Genomic DNA, 21,124 nt, shown 5'->3' with positions numbered 1-21,124 from the left:
CTGCCTGGCAAGAGAGAAACCAAGCATGGTGCAGTGGTTAGGAGTGGCGGACTCTAACCTGGAGAACTGGGTTTGATTCCCCACTCCTCCACACGAAGCCTGCTGGGTAACCTTGAGCCAGTCACAGTTCTGTCAGAACTCTCTCAGCCTCACCTACCTCACAAGGTGTCTGTTGTGGAGAGGGGGGAAAGGAAGGCAATTGTAAGCCACTTTGAGACTGCTTGAAAGGTGGAGAAAAAGCAGAGTATAAAAACCAGCTCTTCTTCTTCTGTATGAAGAATCCATGCATTGGTTGGCATATACTGGAGCTCTGTCCTTGGGAGAGCTATGTGGAAAGGGGGTGTGGGGAGGGTCTGTCCTTGCAGCTAAGAGACTTTGAAGAAAGCTTCATAGGTCGTGGACCTGACTTTCACCAGTCCTTCATTTTATCAGGCTTGTTACGTTCAGTCAGATATTTACCAGAAATCCAAGGCGCTATACAAATTGGAGCGAGAGGCACAATTGAACACTGTATGTTCATACATTGGCAAGGTGGTGGTAATAATGTGAAGACATTGGGCACAGGGGGGGGGTCTTCTTGGCATAAGTGCCACTGAAGCAAGTAGTTGTGTAAAAGTATGGCTGTGCTCTGTTCCTGTTTATTTCAGCGACAGGTAGCACTTGAGAAACGTGCAGCGGATTTTGCACACTCTAATGAGAAGGAAGAAGTTGGCACAGGTATAGCATAGCATGTGAGATACATTATCACTCGAGACCAGAAAAGCACAATTTCCCCCCCATCTTTGCTGTCTATCTGCATATGCGGTTAGAACAGCATTTCTGAACTCGTCCCCTCCTCTTAACTCCACTTTTTTTGTCTGCTTCCTCTCCACTCCCTGCCATACGAGGACCAGTTATCAAATTATGCAGAGTGTAAGGATCTGTGGACTGCAGTACAAACCCCATCACTGGTGTTAGAATATGGATAGAAAAGGATAGCACCAACTCCCTCCAACACAGTGCACAGAGATATATTGTGAAAGCAAGGCAGAAGCTCTTAGCTCCATTGTTCCTGATTCATCAGGAGGGTAGGGCAGAGAGCCCACAAATCCAGCAGAGATCTGTGAGGTTCATCTATGCAGGTACTGGGACGGGGAGATGAACACCTTCCACTCACCTATTTCCTATAACTCTACTTCCCATGCCCCCTTCCTAATCCACCTGTAGCAGAATCCACAGGGTTAGAGAGTGGATTGGCTGAGGCAGGAATAAAAAACAACCTGCTGCTAGAAGAAGCAAGATGTATCTGCAATAATCCAAAATCTTTTCAGAACAGTCTTCTAAAGAGAGCAGTATTGTTCCTGTTAATTGGTAGGCGGGTTGTGGGGTGGGGAGAGATCTCATGACTTGGTTGACCAAACACTGCCTCCAAGGTATGAGGTTAAGGATATCACACATGAATACCCATGAAGTTGCCTCAGACCAGCGGTCTGTCAAGCTCAATATTCTCTACTCTCACTGGAAAGGGCTCTCCAGGGACTCAAGGTAGAGGTCTTTCATATGACCAGTTTACCTGATCCTGTTACTTGGAGATGCTGAGGATTGAAGCAGGGGCCTTCTATATGCCAAGAAGATGATTTACCACTGAGCCACAATCGCCCCCATCTTTTTGCATGCTCCCTTTGACACTTTATCCCTAGTATGGATTGCAGAGTTCATATCAATATATTTTCAAGTGTTACAATTGAAAGGTGACTATAATTGTCATGGTGAGTTGGCTTAAGCCCTGTGCAGACGATTAGTGTATGCATGGGGGGACGGTCATGCTTATTCCAGTTGGCCCTTTTTCCTCCACACATGCAGCACCCACACATTGGATAGCTCACCTGTGTGTCCTCTAACACACTTTACCTTCAGCAGCTGGGCATGTACACTGGTATATTGCCATGTGTCAGTTGGATCCTTTCCTTCTCGCCACGGGTCTTCCATGGCTTGCATCTGGTCCTCAGTATGACCTTCATAGTGGTTGTTTCCAAACATCTAAAGCCAGGGCATCATCACCCAGGTGATGTGGAGAAGCCTCTTTGCACCACCTGCCAACAATGTCCCTCCCTCGACAAGCTCCCCTTAGAGGTTGTATCAGTGCACAAGGACTGCCCTGTGTCTTCAACAGCGGCTGATATCTGCAGCATTTTCTATTATTGCAAATTCCACCGGTCTCTGTTGTACCTTCAGTGTATGCTTAGCTCATTCGAATACTAGTTGAAAAATCCATGTTTTCTTTAGATGAATATTTCTGTTGATAAGAACACGGAATTTGTCTGTATCCTGGCTTGATTGCATTAAGTTTGTTATTCATTAATCTGCAATAAGCTTTTAAAAAAATCTGTAAGAAAAGCTTTTTATTCACACAGAGCACTTTATAAGAAGCAACACATGTTCTTTGATAGATAGATATATTTTCTCATCTGAGCACAGTGCATGTTATTTGGCTGCTGTTTCAATAGGACCTTCCTGTTGAATCTTAGTACTTTCCAGTTTCTTCTCCCTCCTGCTGCCATCTCCTGAACCCCCCCCCCCCCTTTCCTGAGTCTAATGCGAAATAGGAGGTGGAAGTCTGCTCTAAAACCTCGCCTAATTGTGCATTCCCGGAGGAGCTTGCAAATTAGATCTACTTCCAGAAATCTGTGCCTGGCTTGAAAGGTTTATTCTAATCAGAGAAGTTTGGTTTTCTTAACAGAATGTGAAAATGTGATTCCCCCCCGCCCCCCCGGTGAACAATTACAGGTCCCTTGGATACTGCATCCACAAAGGTAAATTTCCCCTCTTGAGTACTGTCAGTTTTCATTCAAAATTCACCATAGTGAGCCTTCATTTGTAAAACATTTTGCATGTTGGTTGAATCCTGCTTAAAACTCTGTCTTTAAGGCTGGTGAATTTTTTAAAAAGAAAAAATTATCCCTTGAACTCTCCTGTGTGAGGATGGGTCGGATATAAATATGGAAAATAAATGAGGTACCCTGTTAAAAGGAGGGGGACTTGGTATCGTTGAGCCTTTTATGAGTTCAGGCAGAGGTGTGTCCTTCATAGAAATCTCCATATGCAAATATTCCTACAGCTAAAAAAACAAAACATCTCGATGGTTACCTGTCTGAAGGAATTCTTACTCAGCGCATGGATAACTGTGTCAGACATGGTCACCTCTACTGCCAGAGAACCCCTCAAGTCAAGATCACACCATTGTGATATTGCATTGTGATCTTGCAATGCTGCATTGGCAGCATTGGTACCATCCCTGAATAGCAATGGAACATGCCTAGACAAGGATGGCACCAATGCTGCATGCGCCATCTTGCTTGAAGGATTTTGCCGTGAGGGAAGAGCAGCATGTGGCGGCTGTCCGTCAGGCCTGCGGCCCACCACAACCTATGTCCGCTACAAGCAGCTGGTACTGTCTGGGGAGACTCTTGCCTCCATGCCCTGATACTGCAATTTCCTTTGTGAAATATCAGTATGTTTTGATTTCTTCTTGTGGGGGGATAACGGGGTGTAGCAAGGAGCTGAGGGATAGAGCATATTGTAAAGGCGTAGTTATGTAGCACAAACAGTTCATTGTACTGTAGACAAATTACATCTTTGGGGGGGGGGGGAAGTCAGCTGAAGGGAGTTGACGCAATTGAGCCTTGTGGGAATACACTCTGGTTTCACTCTGAATCCGGTTAAGCTATGTTAGCTTGCAGATGTGAAAGCATATTAGATTTAACTACTGTGTGGCTCCTGTTCTTATTGTCTTCAGTGTACGTTGTCTCTTGGGTTGAATAAAAATGTTTTCTGTTAACGCAAACTCAGACATTTGCTACTTGGCAGTCAAGCAACATTGAGCAACTCCAGCTGTAGATTTTCCTGCCGCCTTCTGGGTTGTCATTCTCTCCCCCCCCCCCCCAGTCTAAAACCTTATTCACCTTGTAAGACATGGTAATAGCAAAGCTGGGCTGTAGTGGGGGGGAAATCTTTAAGTAGTTGATGTAGTGGTTAAGAGCAGAGGACTCTAATCTGGAGAACCGAGTTTGATTCTCCACTCCTCCACACAAAGCCAGCTGGGTGACCTTGGGCCAGTCACAGTACTTTCTGAACTCTCAGCCCCACCTACCTCACAAGGTGTCTGCTTTGAGGAGGGGAAGGAGATTGTAAGCCGCTTTGAGATTCCTTAAAGGTAGAGAAAAGCGGAGCATAAAAACCAACCATTGTTCTTCTTTTACTATTGCCAAGGGCAGAGGATGTTATTATTATACTTATGTTTAACGTTGACTCAGCCTTGCAAATGAGATTTGAGCAAAGCGTATTTGGCGCACACTCGTCTTGTACGATGGGTTTCTTCGTCTCTCCCTTTGTCCTGTTTTGTTTGCCTTTGTAAATGGTCCCTGTGGCACTGTGGTGCGTGCCGGGCTGCGTGCCTGCACTCAGTAGGAAAGAGTGAGCGAGTTGTGCACAGTCAGGGAGAGCTGGCGCGTATAACCAATCCTGCACACTTGAAATATGGAAGTGTGCGCTCCCTGAAAAGTTTCAATTTGCCAAATGATCTCGGTGCCTTCGTAACTGAAACAGAAAGAAAAATCCTAAACTGTGTGCTTTGCCGCTGGAGAAAGTGGCTTTCCTTTGACTCCAGGGCGCTACGTTTTCAACATTACACGGAAAAAGTCCACAGGCTGCATCGGTCGGGCAAATCTGATTGAAATGGCTCCGTCCCTCCTGCCTCGCTGCCATTTGTTTTAGTGTGGCTTTTCCTAGCAATGTTCCAAGTAGACATAGTGCCCACGGTCTTTCTCCCTCAAACCAGCAATTGTGTGACAGAAGTACTTTTTGTGGTGCGTGTGCATATGCCCCCCCCCACGCAATGCGTAATTGAATTGGAGAAAGGCAACATTAAGCTGCTCAAATAAAAATAGAACGAGTTGGGGTTGTGAAGCATATACCAAAAAAAGAGACATCCCTTACGGCTGGGGCGGGGGGGAATAATTACTATTATGTGATCCTTGAGATTTAGAATAGAGATTGGTTGTGTTGGTAGCCACCAACAGGCTTACAGCCCACATTTTAATTTTATTGGGTGTTCACATTAAAAGGATCAGAGATTTGCTTGATAGTTCCCCAGCCTTCCTGTAGAAAGGCATAACTTTCCTACAGACTTCAGCCAGTTTCAGTTAATAACTATAGAGTGACGTTCAAGTTGGAAATGTATGGACACAGTAGCATGAGTAGGTGGGCCACATGCTGAAGTTGTGTCTTGCCTATCAGGGCCGCTTCATCTGTTTGCTGAGGGAAAGGGTAAGGGGTGTTCATGTTTTCCCCTTCCTACCTTTTTTGGCGCGTCTTGGACTCCATTAAAAATCCTGTATTTAAGTGGCATTCAATTAACACATTCCAAGCTGTGCGAGATCTGATTTTTAGCACTTTAAAAAAGTTTATTAATTGGAATGCAATAATATACACATGTCCAGTACTGAAAACCCAGAAGATGTCCTGGGATAACTCCCCCCTCCCCCCCCAGAGTGCTGAGCTGAAAAGTGTTTTAAATACAGAAATGATGCTGCCTTGTGTTAAATTGGTCCATCAAGCCCTATATGGTCGAGTCTGGCAGCCACTCTGGGAGGTCTTTTTTACACAGGCCTGCAGCCTCTGAGATCTTCTAAATGCTGGAGATTGAATCTGGGATTATATGCATGCAAAGCATGGGCTCTACACCGAGCTGAGAACCCCCCCTCCCCCAAAAAATTACTTGTATATGTTATTCCTGGTTTTGGCAGCTGGTAAGGGATTGTTGAGAGCCTGAAACTGGCTAGGCATAATTGATAAAGCAACAAGTCTCTGTTCCATTCAGTCTTTCACGTATACTATTCTTGCGTTTACATGTCTTACTATACCTGAACTGTGATCATCTAGAATTACTGTGGTTCTTCCCCCTTCCGAACTGGGAAAATGGGCGGCTAGGTGCCATTTTTGGATTTGCAGAGTTTGATTAGCTTTGGCACATTCTCGATCGCACTAGCTTGTGCTCAGCCTAGATATATATCCTCTTCCACTTTTTTGTGTGTGGTGTTTTGGTATTACGCTAGTGTGTTAGGATCTGGGAAAGGATGTTCATTCAGAAATGTACTAATGCAGGAAGAAAAATGGACCAACGGGGAGGGGTGGGAGGAAAGTGTACGAACTCTCTTGGGGTTGGCTTGACAGTCTGGGGCCTAGTTCAAATAACTTAAAAAAATAAAACTAAGTGCAATAAATGTACTTTGAAATTCAAAACTGTGAATGGTTAAGAAAAATACACCTCATTCCTTCCAGAACTTTGTTCTTTCCCCCTCTCCTTCTTGTAACTGAAATTTGGCAGTTACCAACTTGTGTGTGTGTGTCTAATTTATATTTAGGGGACCCCCTTTTAGGATGAGATCGCACGTTCCAATTTTGTGATAAAATGTGTTGTAATCATATCATGCCCCAACTTTATCTCCTTTTTTGTAATACAGATCCCGGGCTTGGTAGGACAACCATCTATGCTAACTGACCCATGACAACAGCTTTACACATTTCATGCTCTCAGAATAGTAAACTCCACTTAACCCTGTGATTAATATTAGCCATCCCCCCACAAATTTGGCCAGATTCTCATGGGCATTGGGAGGGGAGGGGGAACTCAGTGAAGCTAATTCTGCTCCCAACTGATGGTGCCCCTGCGTCTGCGCAGGGAGGACAGGAGACCCCGTTGTGATGCAGTAGAAGGATGGCGTGCCTGTGGGAAACAGAGTCCCGCTTGCCCAATCGCTGGACTGCAATAGCCCTTCTCGCCAGGGTGGGAAGTTTGCTTCTATAACCAGCACCTCTTCTGGCTTCTAGGGACCAGTGAAAGGCAAAAGGGTTGCTGTTAAAGCAGCTGGAAACGGTAGCCAGCTTCCTGCTTAAGTTTTCTCTTAGGTCTGAAACGCATTCAAAGGCTGACCCTTTTTCCTTCCGTTAACTCCCCGTTTTCTTCAGCCGGCCATATAACCTCTTGACTGTGGGGCTGTCCTTTCCACTCTCAAGCATGCTGCTCCTCTTCAGTTAACCAGGGCGAACGCATTGGTTGGTCATTCATTCATTCATTCATTGGAGAAATATCATCCCCACTGCTTTGTTTCAACTCAGCTCTGGATGGAGTGTCTAAATCCTCACTTCCAGCCTATTTGCTGTAAGGGTTTGGCGGAAGGAGTAAAAGTATCCCTCTTTTTTATTTTTACTGTAGCAAGTAGGGCACTGGTTATGCGCTGGAAACACACCTAGTAGCACAGGTGGGGAAGGTATTGGCCTAGCCACAGGCCCCTGATGTGGATGTTCACTGTCCCCCCCAGTCTCTTGTCAGAGCTAAACCTTCTGTCATTAGCCGCAAGAGCAATCGCTGCAGCAAACAGGTTCTATAAACAGCTTCATTCAGGGAACAGGCTATGCCAGGAAGTCCAAAATATAATTTGTGCAGTGTTCTGTATATCCCTATTCAACATTCCTTGAAAATGTATTTATGGCAAGATGGTTGAGAGTCTCCCCAAGTTTGCGATGTTAATGGTTTGTTCTCTTCTCAAGGCTATTGGTATTCATAGCTCTTTTTTTTAAAGAAAACTTAGTAATACCAAAAGGCCTGATTCACAGGGAAACGTTCTGTTTCAGCTTTGTTACACGGATCACTGCAGCTCTTTCTTCTTGCCTCCAACTCTTTTCTCCCTCCGTAATTGTTCACAGTAAATACACCAGATTTGAGTTCAAGTTGTTTACTTCTCTGTTGTTTAAAAGCCCCCCTTTAGCCTAAACTCCCTTCATTTGTATTTTAGAGCTTTTTTTTTCTCATGTAAATTTGTACAGTGGGAAATATTGTCCAGTTTGGTTTAGAGAGCATGGAGACATTTAAAAAAATATTAAAGTTTGATAGCTGAAAATTCAGATTGAAGAACTATTTGTGTAAAGTTATTTAAAGAACTCTGTATTATATAAAAAGGTTAAAAGTTCTATGTATTTGATGTGAATACTGCTATAATAAAGATTGACTGCATGGAGAATTGTATTGGTGTGAGCATTAACAACAGGTAAATCAAGCAGGGTGGCACCTTAGACTGAAAGCTTATTCCAGCCTAAGCTTTTGTGCATCAGAGCTCGCTGTGTCGGATCTGTATGCATATGATAAAATGACCTCTGGCTCATGCTGAAATAAATGGTATTCGTCCACAAGGGGCCAGTGAATTCCTGTTTTACTTTGCGGCTACAGTCTAATACAGCTGTCTGTAAAGCGCTGTCGAGTCACGGCCAACTTGAACTTTCAGGAACACTCAGGAAGCTGCCTTATGCTGAATCAAGCCATTGGTACATCCAGGTCAGTATTGTCTACTCAGACTGGCAGCTGCTCTCCAGGGCCTCAGGCAGAAGTCTTTCGTATTATCCACTACCTGATCCCTTTAACTGGAGATGCCAGGGATTGAACTTGGGACCTTCTGCACACCAAACAGGCCAACTTATGGCAGCCTTATATGGTTTTCAAGGCCCCGGGACCTTCTGCATGCCAAGCAGGCCAATTCATGGTGGCCCTGTAGGGTTTTCAAGGCAAGAGAATATCAGAGGTGGTTTGCCACTGCCTGCCTCTGCGCCATGACCCTGGTATCCCTTGGAGGTTGCCCATCCAAATTCTAACCAGGGCCGACCCTGCTTACCTTCTGAGATCTGCCAAGATCAGGCTAGCTTGGGCCATCCAGATAAGGGTCTAATATAGCTATCCATCTGCAATAACAAGGATGTATTTGAGCGGGGGAATATATCAGAATTGTTCTTTAAAGCAGTGATCTTCAAGCTGTCCTCTCCTGGGAGCCACCTTCAACCTCCAGGCATTATCAGACCCTATTATTTGCAAGAACATGGCATCACGCCGGGAAGAAGGGGAGCCAATGATATCAATGGCCTCACTAGTGTGACGGGAAGGACCACAGGCAACAGACAGAGAGTGGGAGAAAAGAGGCACACACCGAGTACCAGGAGGTATGTTGTAGTAAAGAATAAGCCAAGAGTGTAGAGCTCCTTTTCAGAGCTGTAAGTAGCTCACAGGGGAACAAAAGATGAAGTAGTTTGTCCTGGATATGGGATTGAGGGAGGTAGCTTTATTAGATAATAACCCTGGACTTAAAGCAAAATCCCAAGAGGCAGCAACTGTGGCTTTTTTCACTGGAGGGAGCTATGAGTTCTGAATATCAAATTGTTTAAATGATGTACTGCTATTAAAGATCTCTGTCACCCACTTATAGCTTTGCATATAGTTAAACTGTAATTCAAGAATGCAAGTAAACAGGGATCAGAAGATGAGGTGCTTTGAAAGATCTCCACAGATCTTGAATTCTCAGTGCAGCGACTTTCATTTCGGGCTGAGAAAAACTCAGCCACAGCAGCTTTGGCAAAGGATGTAGAAATGTAATGTTCGTATAACCCCTGAGCTGCTCATTATGGCACCACTCTACAGCTGACACTGGTTTTTATACATCCCAGAAGTAAGATTGCACACACACACACACACCAGGAAAAGGGGAAATTTTGCTTGTCTGTTGGGGGAAACAGTTGTCCCATCCTGCTAACTAAACTATGCAGTTCAATTCTAAGACCTGGGAGCTTAGAAAGTTTCAACTCTCAGGAATATTCTTTTAATATTTTCTCTCTCCCCCCTGCCAATGTATTATGTTGGATGTGTTTAATACGATAGTGAAGCTATAGCTTGCCAGACCCTGTCTGGGAAGCTGGGTAATTCCTTCCCATGGTATCCAGGGAACTTGACTCTGTTTGTACCCAAGAGGAGGTCATATCCCAGATGGAATGAGTGCGTGACATCCTGTAGGACAGGTATTTTCAGGTAAGTGAGGATTCCCTTTCTATAAGATGACATTCAACACCTCCAAGCAGACAGAATCATTATATGGTTTCTTCCATTTATTTACAATTCGAACTTAAAATCTACATGAAGTAAAGAAGTATCCATTTCTGTAGATCTCAGAAACCTGCAGGTAATAAGGGCAGATTGTTAGTTTGCATGATCTTCTTCTAAGTTATAATATTTGAATAAGATCTGTTGAGAGGGGAGAAACATCCCAAACATATAAATGCTACACTAAAGTCATGGGGAGAGAGACAGTCTCCAAGCAATACCACCTGGGCAGCATAAGCACTGTACCAGCCTATATAGGCAAGGAGTGGGACCAGTGATTTTACTCTCACTCACCCTGTATACCTACAGGCAAAATTTTAGAGCCACTATCAAAGGCTGGTACGTACGGGCAGGTATTAAGCATCCGTATATTTAGCAAAACAAGTAGGGACCCACAAGGAACTTGCATGAGAGGGGAAATCCCATCTTCCCCTGCTACTCCCTACTTCTTCCTCCTCATCTTCCTATTGCTAACACCACCACCAGCTCCCCCACCACCACTGCCTTCTTCCTCTTTAAAGCTTTTCCCAAGCCTCATCGCAGCACTTACTGCAAGCCTAAAATTGCTACCAGAGTTTTCAAGTGTCTTCCAAAGTATTGCAATACAGCTCTGTCAGTATGTCTGTCTCCTTAGTTTCATAGGACCACAGGCCCCCCCTGCCCCGAGCAAGTTTGCAACCTAGAACAATTGCAGGGGACCACAGAGGCAGGGGAAGAATAAATAAATGCGGCAGAATCTTATTTCAAACTTGGTTACAGTTGGGAGTGATGATTAAAGAGGTGACAATTTCAGGAAGGATTGCATTTCAATCAGACAAACCAGGATTTTTAACTTAAGAAATCTAATATAAAAATAATATCAAATTACTATTTTAAACCTACTCAGAACAGATTATTCAAGTTGACTATTCATCATCAGGAGGGATTCCCAGTTCTTCATCTGTCCACTTTGAAGGGTCTGGATAAGGGAAGTGGCCCTGTAGGAGGAAAAAGAAGATGAACACTGTTATTAGTCAGAGACCAAAGTGAAAATGGGTTTAACAAATCCCCAGCCAAGTTATTGAACTTTGGCAAAATGAAAGGTGCAGCCCACAACTGTGAAACTCTACTGATTGACCATTAGGACTGCAGGGACTTGTCCCGAAGTGCTGATGGCCTTTCCACCCCTAGGCTCACCCATGGCCTGGGGGGGGGGAGCTTGGAAAGAAGTGGCTGGAGCTCCCATCTTTGAGGGATGGGGCCAGGGCAGGCTGGGGGCAATGCCTTTTTCAGGGCTGTTTTTCCATCACAGTCTGCCCCCAACCATTCAGAACTCCTTTAAGCTGATCTAAAAGCTTGAACATCTTCACAGGACATCTCATTTTTCCTAAGCAATGCTTTCACCCGCAACCCACCTTTGACAATTTTGACAATTCTATCAAAAGCCGTTTGCCCTTCAAAATGAATGGAAAAGCTCTTGGAAAATCCTTCAAGTACCACCCCTGCCCCTGAGCATTCAAAGAAAACACAGTTCTTCGGATTCAGACCTTTAGGATGAGCTGGTGGTGGAAGAAAGTGCTATCGAGTTGCTGCTGACTTACAGCAACCCCATAGGGTTTTCAAGACAAAAAACATTCAGAGGTGGTTTGCATTGCCTGCCACTGCATAGCAACCTGGGTACTCCTTCGTGGTCTCCCATTCAAATACTAGCCAAGGCTGACCCTGCTTAGCTTCTGAGATCTAATGAGATCTAGCTAGCCTGAGCCATCCACTGCAGGGTGATGAGCTGATATATCACATTTAATATTGTAACTTGTACCATGTAAGCTTCTCTGTATTCAAAGTGTTTTACAGGTGATACACCAACACCATTTCCTTAAAAGCATGATCCTTAAGCAGGGTGGACATCAAATTAGGTTCCTGATTGCCTCAAAAGCACTATTAAAATACCAAGAATCTCCAACCGCAAGAGCAGGAAGAGTCAGGTTGCTGAAAACTCATGACCTGCCTTCTATTGTGGCTTTTACTCTGGCACTTCAATGTAAGAAGAGTTGCCTCCAAAATATTTGGGTCAGAGTGAGCTATATAATTCTGAACTCCCAAGTTATTTTTAGCAAAACCAGATTCTGGCACTCAGCTGCCTAGATCTGGTTTCACACAGCTAGGTTTAAAACTGAAGATCTTGATGAATTCGTTCTCTTACAGCTTATTAAAGGAGAAAGTTTAATCCCCTATTTGTTTTCACCACCTTGGTTGCATTTAAGATGCACTTGTGCTCCCCATGTTAAAGTACACAGTCTTTCCAGAGAGCCAAGACATCTTGCCTCAAAGGATGTCAGTGGCTTCCATGAATGTGCATCCGGGTAAGTAAACTGAACAGGACTATTAACAGACTTAAATCTGGGGACGAAGTACTTATTCCCCACTCAGCCATGAAGTTTCTTGAAGGATCATGAAGCACTCACTCACTTTCACCCAAGCCTACCTCACAGAGTTGTTGTGGGAATAAAATGGAGGAGGGAAGGCCACCTTGAGATCCTTGGAGGAAGGGTGGGATAATAATGTCATGACAGACAGGCCCAGAAACTCCAAAGCCATTACTAAAATCAGCCCTTTCTATGTGTCACTGGCCACCATGATTAAGTTAATTCATGCCATCGTATTCCCTATTACTATGTATGGGTGTGAAAGCTGGACATTGAAGAAAGCAGATAGGAAGAAAGTAGATTGCTTTGAAATGTGGTGTTGGAGGAGAGTGTTACAGATACTGTGCACTGCCAAAAAAACAAACCAGTTGGTTATAGATCAAATCAAGCCTGAACTGACCCTAGAAGTTAAAATGACTAAACTGAGACTATTGTAGGTTCTTGTAGGTTATCCGGGCTGTGTGATCATGGTCTTGGTATTTTTTTTTCCTGACGTTTCGCCAGCAGCTGTGGCAGGCTTCTTCAGAGGAGTAACACTGAAGGACAGTGTCTCTCAGCGTCAAAGTGTGTTGGAAGAGTAATTTATATAGTCAGAAGGGGGTTGGGTTTGAGCTGAGTCATTGTCCTGCAAAAGTATCAAAGGTAATGTGCTAATCATTGTCCTGTAATCTATGAACTCGGACCGTAAAAGCCTTCGACAATATTTTGAGGTTATCGTATTTTGGTCACATTATGAGAAGACAAGAGTCACTGGAAAAGTTGAGGGCAGCAGGATAAGAGGAAGACCCAACAAGAGATGGATTATAAAGGAAGCCACAGCCCTCAATTTGCAAGATCTGAGCAAGGCTGTCAAAGATAGGACATTTTGGCGGACATTGATTCATAGGGTCGCTATGAGTCGGAAGCAACTTGACAGCACTTAACACACACGCATGAACTCCCCTGCCTGCTTATTGACATAACTGTTAGGTCACGACACCTCACACTCAGTATCTTTCCCCATCCTCTAATGCTGGTGCATTATTCCCTTCCCCAGTCCACTGAACTCACCAGCACAAGGTCAGAGTTGTGCCAAAAGTGCCACAGGATCCAGAACCACATGAAGCCACTGAGCAGTTCACCCTTTATTATCTGGGACCGTGTAAGCTCTGGGAATTGGCGGTAACGAAATGGGCCATGCGCCTCTCCGCTTGCACTACGAGACAAAAATGACAATGGAGAAGTCGCTCGTCAGATCGTGAGGGCAGTACACGCGTCAAAATTAGGCTGGGGTGCTTTCATTTCCCCCACCCCCACAAAGAGCCATTTTGTATCCTTTGCCAGTTACAAGGGCCAGTTACAAGGGCTAATGCTCACAGAATAGATCTCTCTCCCTTTCCCTTGCAGCCATGCAAGAAAATGCTCCTGAAGGTCAGAGGATTTGGGGGGGATAGAGTGGGCTGCTGTGTGCAATACTGTCACCTTCAAGGGAAGCAAGAGATCAAGCAAGGGCAGGGCAGAAAAATTCCCACCCATTCCCTCTTCTTCTTGCGGTCCCCTGTGCTACGTTCAACTCTGTTCCCAAGATCCCTGGGAATAGCTTTCGGGGGGGGGGGGACATGCAGGGGAAGAGATCCATTCATCGTCCTAATAGCCAATCCAGTAGCTCTAGGAATAAAACTTGAGACCTTAGTGCCCCTTTCCCCCTTTATAAATGCAAAAACAAGACTGGGCAGATTGGATTTGGGGAGGGGCTGTGGCTTAGTGGAAGAGCCTCTGCTTTGCACGGAGAAGGTCCAAGGTTCAATTCCCAGCATCTCCCATTAAAAGGACCAGTCAGTAGGTGATGTTAAAGACCTGTATATGATACCCTGGAAAGCTGCTGCCTGTCTGAGTAGACAATAGTGACCTTGATGGACCTATGGTGTTACTCAGTATAAGGCAGCTTCGTGTGTGCCAAGAGCATATGCAGTTTGCAAGAAATTCAGGGGGTTACCGCACTTGTATTCCCAACGATGTATTAAGAGTTTGAAAACGTTATAAAAAATATTGTTCGCACTTTGTTGGGCCCCTTTAGCTGTGAAGACGTCTTCCAACCATTTATAAGCTGTTGTATCCAAAAACCCTTTTAAAGAGATGTTTTTTACAACATTTTCTAACTCGTAATACATCGCTGGGAATACAAAGTGCGGTAACCCCCTCACTTACTCAGCATTTATAACTTGTGCATATTGCAGAACTCAGGTCTCCCCCCAACTTCGACACCGAACTGAAGTGCCCGGCTACATTCTCCAAGAGACTGGGGAGGAGCCGGAGGGTTCCCTTCCCCAGCAAGTCCCCAACGTCTATATTTTGTAGTCCCCCAGGGAGCTCAGAGAAGATGCACGCTGTTGCCCTCTTCTCCACGTCTATCCTCACTACAATTTTGCGAGGTAGGTCAAAAGAGTTTAGCCCCAGATCACCATATAAGCTTATAGGGTGACGATGCGACAGTTCGACCATTTTAGTCCTGTCTAACCCAGGGGTGTGCAAACTGCGGCTCTTTGGCCCGTTGAGTGCAGCTCTCCGAACTTGGTTCGGAGCCCCTGCTCTCACACCCGCTCGCGCCGGCAGCCGGGCTGCGGAGCCGGCGCGCCTGAGAGAGCGAGCGCGAGAGAGCAGGCGAGCTGGTGCACTTTCTCTCTCCCCCCCCCCCCCCGCCGTGGAGAATGGCCAGGTCCCCCTTTCCCTTGCCCTCAATGGTTGGGAGGCTAAAGCCTCCCCTCCCCGCTAGCCGCGCGATTGCTGGGCGGGCAGCTCAACTGTTCCTGCCCCCCCCCCGCCTGCCCATCAGCTGTTGGGCCGGGCAGGCTTCCTTTGGTAGACCTGGCCTCCGGCTGAGTCCCATTGGGAGGCCAGGTCTACCCACTGACTTTCTTGGGGGTAGACCTGGATTCCGAGGAGGGGGGAAAGTCCCCCTTCAGAAGCCAGGTCTACCAATTGGCTTCTATGGGCCTCCGGAGGCCAGGTCTACTGCCAAGAAAGCCAGTGGGTAGACCTGGCCTCCCAACGGGACTCAGCCGGAGGCCAGGTCTACCAATAGGCTTTTATGGCGGTAGACCAGGCCTCCAGACGAGGACTCCGGACGGGGAGGGGGAAATGGCAGGGACTTACAATTTAATTTTTATCAATAAATAAGATCACTCTTAAGGATGATATCAAGTTTTATTCAGTGTACCTATAGTTTAATTCAGACTTAAAACTTTAATTAAAGTTTATTAAGTTAATAAACAGTGTACCTACCTATACAGTTTAAGAAATTTGTCTCTCAAAAGAAATCTCAATCGTTGTACTGTTGGTATTTGCCTCTTTGGACTAATGAGTTTGCCGACCCCTGCTCTAACCCCTTACGCCCCACGTTCCCACGTTCCAGCCACACACACCCCAACACTCGAGATCCCTTCTCCCCGTCTTACCGCCGGGGCCCCGGGGCCGCTCCCGGCCCCCCTCTGGCGCGAAGGAGGTGGGCCACCAACCGCAGCCGGCATAGAGGCCCGACCATCGCGGCAACCGCCAGAACCGTCCTTCACCCTCCAACGTTCCTTCCTCCCATGTCAACGTATGGGAGCACCTCCCAATAACCCGTTCTCTTATTGGCCGTTGCCAACTCTGGCGCCTACCAATGCTAGACACGGGGGGGGGAAGGAGCAAGAGGGGCGGAAAGTGTAATTCTCTCGCTGGAGGAGGCCAGTGCTGATTCCTCGCTCCCTCCTCGTGGCGAGAATAAAAGAAAGGACGCCAGCCCTTCCCTCCACTACGCCCGCTGCGGCTGTCTAAACGTGTCTGTCCCCCCCTCCGTTCAGGAGCAAAATAGGACTGCCCTGGGACAAACCAAGAGAATCCGAGGGGGAGACGCGCGAAAGCCTGTGTACGTTTTGAGTTTGATTTTTCTCCTGCACAGTCACGAAATTGGTTCTCGCCTACGAGTCTAAACGGTCATAATCGAGGGAGGTTTCCTCTTGCTCAAGAATTCGTGAATGTACAGGCGCTCTTTTTCGGACCTTCCCCCCCCACAGGTGTTGAACATGGTCCCGTCTTCGGTGCCTGGTTGCTAGGCGACGACCCAAGCCTGCAGTAACTCATCAGAGCAGGAAGGGGAGTCAGGTGAGTGGGAGGAGAAGGTTGCCAACTGACCATTTAAAAAGAGAAGGTCACTTGTTATGACTTTAACAGTTATTTGACATGAAGAAATTGTTGGAAAGACAATGTCTAGTGCACAAAGATTGCTTAAAGAAAGGGAGATCAGCAGGGGGCAGCAAGTGTGAGAGTTGGAGAGATAGATAGAAAGGTTGTGATCCTTCTCCCTTCTCTTCCTGTGTTCTTGTTTGTTCCCATAATGCACCCCTCCTCTTCCTTCTACTGGTTCCCAACCAGGGGTCCGTGGACCCCCAGGAGTCCGCGAGAACTAAATTAAGGTCCGGGAAACAAAGTTATAAACCCATAATAACTTAATATTTTCAATTAAAAGTTCTCTATTATAAAAATATATATTCAAATGTTATTCTAAGTTTAATGTTTAACTAACAGTTATGATTAAAGTTTATTTTCAAATTCTCGGAATTTTTATTTTGAACCTTGGGGTCCCTGCACCGAACAAAAAAGTCCTAGTGGTCCCTGGTCAAAAAAAGGTTGGGAACCACTGTTCTAGTTACAGTGAAAGAGAGGAGCAACAGGCCGCATGTTGCCCTGTTAGTTATGGGCCCTAGTTAGAAATAAGCCTGTCTCTCAGTCGTTTACCAAGTTTGTGATTTCTGAATAACCTCACTTTTGGTTCTTGTAGGTTATTCGGGCTGTGTAACCCACGGTTACACAGCCCGAATAACCTACAAGAACCAATGAACTCTGACCGTGAAAGCCTTCGACAATATTTTTAACCTCACTTTTGTTTAGTCCTTAATCAGACTCAGGATCATTCTTAAGAAAAACTCAATTTCCTTCAGAAATATGCCACTGTAAGGTTTTTTTTGGGGGGGGGTGCTATTGAGATAAACCAGGATCTCATTGCTGCTAATGAAATGGGGACAGCTCAAAATTTGGCCACCTGAGTGGACACCGGAGAAGTAAGTCACAAGGCCACGCAGGAGCCCCCAGTTGTGAACGGTTGCTGTCGCACAATAGCCAACCGTGGGCAGACACAGCCTTCCCACTGGTTTTACAAATGCTATGTACAGTTCTTTTCAGCCCTGCAGGTATGAAAAAAACAGCGCAACGGTTTTAAATGTGCTTTCCTGGAGTTTCTGATTGACATTCATGCAGGACAGTTGCCAACCTTCCTGTGCTTTATGAGGGACATATGATTTTGGTCGTGTGCTGAGAATTGGGGAGGGGCTGTGGCTCAGTGGTAGAGCATCTGCTTGGCATGCAGAAGGTCCTAAATTCAATCCCCGGCATCTCCAGTTAAAGGGACCAGGCAGGTAGGTGATGTGAAAGACCTCAGCCTGAGATTCTGGAGAGCTGCTGCCAGTCTGAGTAGACAATGCTGACTTTGATGGACCGAGGGTCTGATTCAGTATGAGGCAGCTTCATGTGTTCAATTGCAGGCTGAGTCTCAAAGATGCCTCTGAATCTGACCTTCGTTTCTGAGAACACACAATCTCGTTCTCTCTATCTTTCGCCACTTGGCTTTTCAAAGTGTCTGGAGCCCCAGATTTGTCTGCCGCTTATGATTTCTAAACTAGTTTATGTGCACTCGCCACATATTATTTCCATAGCACTTGTAAGCATACAAAGTGCTTTACTGTTAAAAAGTAGTAAAATTAGAAGTACTTATTAAATTTGTGGAGAAAGTGAAAGAAACAGGTAAACCTATGATAACATGAGTTGGGGTGGGAGAGGGTGAAAGAAATCTGAGAATATTCTTGGGGCGGGGGGACTCTAATGAGCCAAAGTTGAAACATTGCCTAAATATGCTTTGGTGGTCAATCATCTTTCCCCCCCTTTTTGTTTCAATACAGAAATGGCTGGGCTTTCCCCTCAAAGTACAACTTTCCCCTTAACGGCTACTATCCACGAACAGAATGTGACTTTTGTGATCTGTGCCTTGGAAAGAGCGCCCACCAAAATTAGTATCCTGAAAGAACTCATCATAAAAACCCTCTTTTCACTGGCCAGCAAGCCAACAGATTGCATGTTCAGCATTGTCAGCTGTGCCAACAAGGTAACAGAAAAATTAAAAGCGCCGTGTAGCTGCTGGGGTGCTGGACCAAGATCTGGGAGATCCAGCCTCAATTCCCCACTCAACTGTGAAACTTAAACAAGATGAACTTTGGGCCAGTCACACACTTTCAGCCTAACCTACCTCACAAGGTTGTTCTGAGGATAAAATAAGGAAGAGAGAATGATGTATGCCAACCTGAACTACTTGAAGGAAGGGCAAGATAAAAATGTACTGAACAGATTACAATAAAATATTATGAAAGAACTTTATTTTTTCTCCAGGGGCATTTATAGAATCATAGAGTTGGAAGGGACCATCAAGGTCATCTAGTCCAAGCCCCTGCACAATGCAGGAAATTCACAACTACCTCCCCCACACCCCAGTGACCCCTACCCCATGCCCAGAAGATAGCCAAGGTGCCCTCCCTCTCATGATCTTAAGGTCATAGAATCAGCATTGCTGACAGATGGCCATCTAGCCTCTGCTTAAAAACCTCCAGGGAAGGAGAGCTCACCACCTCCTGAGGAAGCCTGTTCCACTGAGGAACCGCTCTAACTGTTAGGAAGTTCTTCCTAATGTTTCGATGGAAACTCTTTTTATTTCCACACAAACATTCTAGCCAGTGATACAGTCTCTGAATTAAAGCAATAATCATCCACAACCCATACTGTTGAGAAACACTCTCTGAAATGTGCCAGTTTTATGATTATAGTTAATGGTAGATAATCCTTAAACTTCCTCGGCAGGTTTTAAAATGGCAAAACTCTTTGGTGAAATGTTCCCATGCCAGTGTTGCTGAAGCAGCCGCCTGGATCCGAGCCCTGAAGTGTGAGAAGGGGGCCAGTGCCGTGAGTGGTGTGGCAGCGGCGCTGGAAGACCATGGTTGTCAGGCCGTGTATCTCTTCACCAGTGGGCTCCCTGAGTGCACTGCAGAGGACATCTGTCACCTCCTGAAGGAGACAGGGCAGGCCCGTCCCCTGCACACAGTATACTTGCTAGGAAATGGAGGGGTAAAGAAAAACAGCTTGCAAGAGATACTGGAGAAAATAGCCAAGGAGTCCGGAGGTTCTTTTCAAAGGATCAGCTTCAACTCTGATGAAACTGACGATCAGGTAACTGAAAAATAAATATTTCAGGTCTGAATCTGGTTCACACATGCAAGCACATCACTTGGTTTACCCCTCAGGCAAATGCGTGAAACATGGTCCGTTGAAAAATGTTGGTTTTGAGATAGCTTTTGGTGACACGGCAATTCTGTCTATGGCTGTAGACTTATAAAGATTTATTCATACCTGCAGATCATTGCATGGTATCGTATCCCTCATGCAGGCTGTTACAAGGGTCGGTGTAGTGGTTAGAGAGACTGACTAGGATCTAGGACACCCAGGTTCTAATCCCTACTCTGCCAGAAAAGCTTGCTGGGTGACCCTGGGTCAGTCGCTCTCTCTGTCTAACAAACTGCACAGGGTTGTTGTGAGGATAAAGTGGATATGCCAAACTGAACTCCTTACAGGAAGGGCAGAACAGAAGAAGAGTTAGTTTTTATATGCCAACTTTCTATACCACTTAAAGAAGAATCAAACCAGCTTACAATCACCTTACCCTCCCCACAACAGACACTCTGTGAGGTAGGTGGGACTGAGAGAGTGTGACTAGCCCAAGGTCACCCAGCTGGCTTCGTGCGTAGGAGTGGGGAAACCAACCCAGTTCACCAGATTAGCCTCCACCGCTCACGTGGAGGAGTGGGGAATCAAACCCAGTTCTCCGGATCAGAGTCCACCGCTCCAAACCATTGCTCTTAACCACTACACCACACTGAATAGAAATGCAATAGACGGAAGTGACGGGCATGCATGTGTGAACCAGCCCTAGAGAAACCAGATGTTGGGAAAGACTTGAAAGATCATGAGGTCCCAGATTAGGTGGCACGTTTCATGATTCTGTAGTCTTCTTTATAGATGGATCCTGGAGGCATGGCAAGCATCCACCATCCTGATTGCATCAGCAAGCCCTGCTGTTCCTCTCTGCCAACAGGTTATCCCACAACTATGTGGTAAGTAAGGGCTGTGGATCTTTTCGATGAATCGATCACCTTGCTAGTCATGGAGTGGGAACTATGAAGAACCAGTCGCTTTTGTGTTTCTCCTCCTTGATTCATATAAATCTGAACAATTCCCCCCCCCCATTGTCTGGAGCCATGAGTCTTGTTGTCCCTAGGATGCTTTACTTTCCTGTGTCTGCAGCTCTCCTTTGGGTACATGGAGCCTGGATTCCCCTCACACACTGCTGTGCAACTCTGCAAAGGAGGATTTCGTGGACTGGCACCTGAAGATTAACAACTTGCAGAGAGGGATCCGAGTCCTAGCCAGAAAAAAGACAGATGGATATTTCTATCTAGGTCACATTGTCCAACATGTGGAGGTAAGTTTATTTAAGGAAAGTGGTGGGAACGTCTTTGTTGTTGACATTTATTTTTGGCATACGTCTCTGAGGATTCTACACATTTGTATCTCCTATGAGAATCCTTTGGGGAACTCTAAAGATGTAATAAATGTTACGTTGTCCAGCTCCTGGGTGCCCCTACTTAAG

General features: G+C 45.7%; 1 protein-coding gene across 1 annotated transcript; it reads right to left on the bottom strand.

Moving 5' to 3' along the window:
* Positions 1 to 10,819: 10,819 nt before the first annotated feature.
* On the bottom strand, positions 10,820 to 15,880 carry NDUFB2 (NADH:ubiquinone oxidoreductase subunit B2). Its single transcript, XM_056846176.1, has 3 exons — positions 15,795 to 15,880; positions 13,411 to 13,555; positions 10,820 to 10,932 (listed from the first exon to the last, which is right to left on the bottom strand). The coding sequence occupies exons 1-3, from the start codon at positions 15,878 to 15,880 to the stop codon at positions 10,861 to 10,863; spliced, it is 303 nt and encodes a 100-aa protein (XP_056702154.1). The 3' UTR covers positions 10,820 to 10,860.
* Between the last annotated feature and the right edge of the window lie 5,244 nt (positions 15,881 to 21,124).

This window comes from Euleptes europaea, chromosome 3, assembly GCF_029931775.1.
Source record: "Euleptes europaea isolate rEulEur1 chromosome 3, rEulEur1.hap1, whole genome shotgun sequence".
NCBI classification, from domain to species: Eukaryota; Metazoa; Chordata; class Lepidosauria; order Squamata; family Sphaerodactylidae; genus Euleptes; species Euleptes europaea.
Note: the sequence above shows the minus strand (reverse complement) of the source record. Positions and strands in the feature narration are given on the sequence as shown.

Bases quoted from the DNA above. Each gene is read 5' to 3' on its own strand.
- NDUFB2 (XM_056846176.1), bottom strand. From the start codon at position 15,880: ATGGTCGGGCCTCTATGCCGGCTGCGGTTGGTGGCCCACCTCCTTCGC. The intron at 13,556-15,794 runs GTAAGACGGGGA...TTTGTCTCGTAG, and splicing joins GCGGCCCCGGGGCCCCGGCG to TGCAAGCGGAGAGGCGCATG. The intron at 10,933-13,410 runs GTGAGTTCAGTG...TTCCTCCTACAG, and splicing joins ACAACTCTGACCTTGTGCTG to GGCCACTTCCCTTATCCAGA.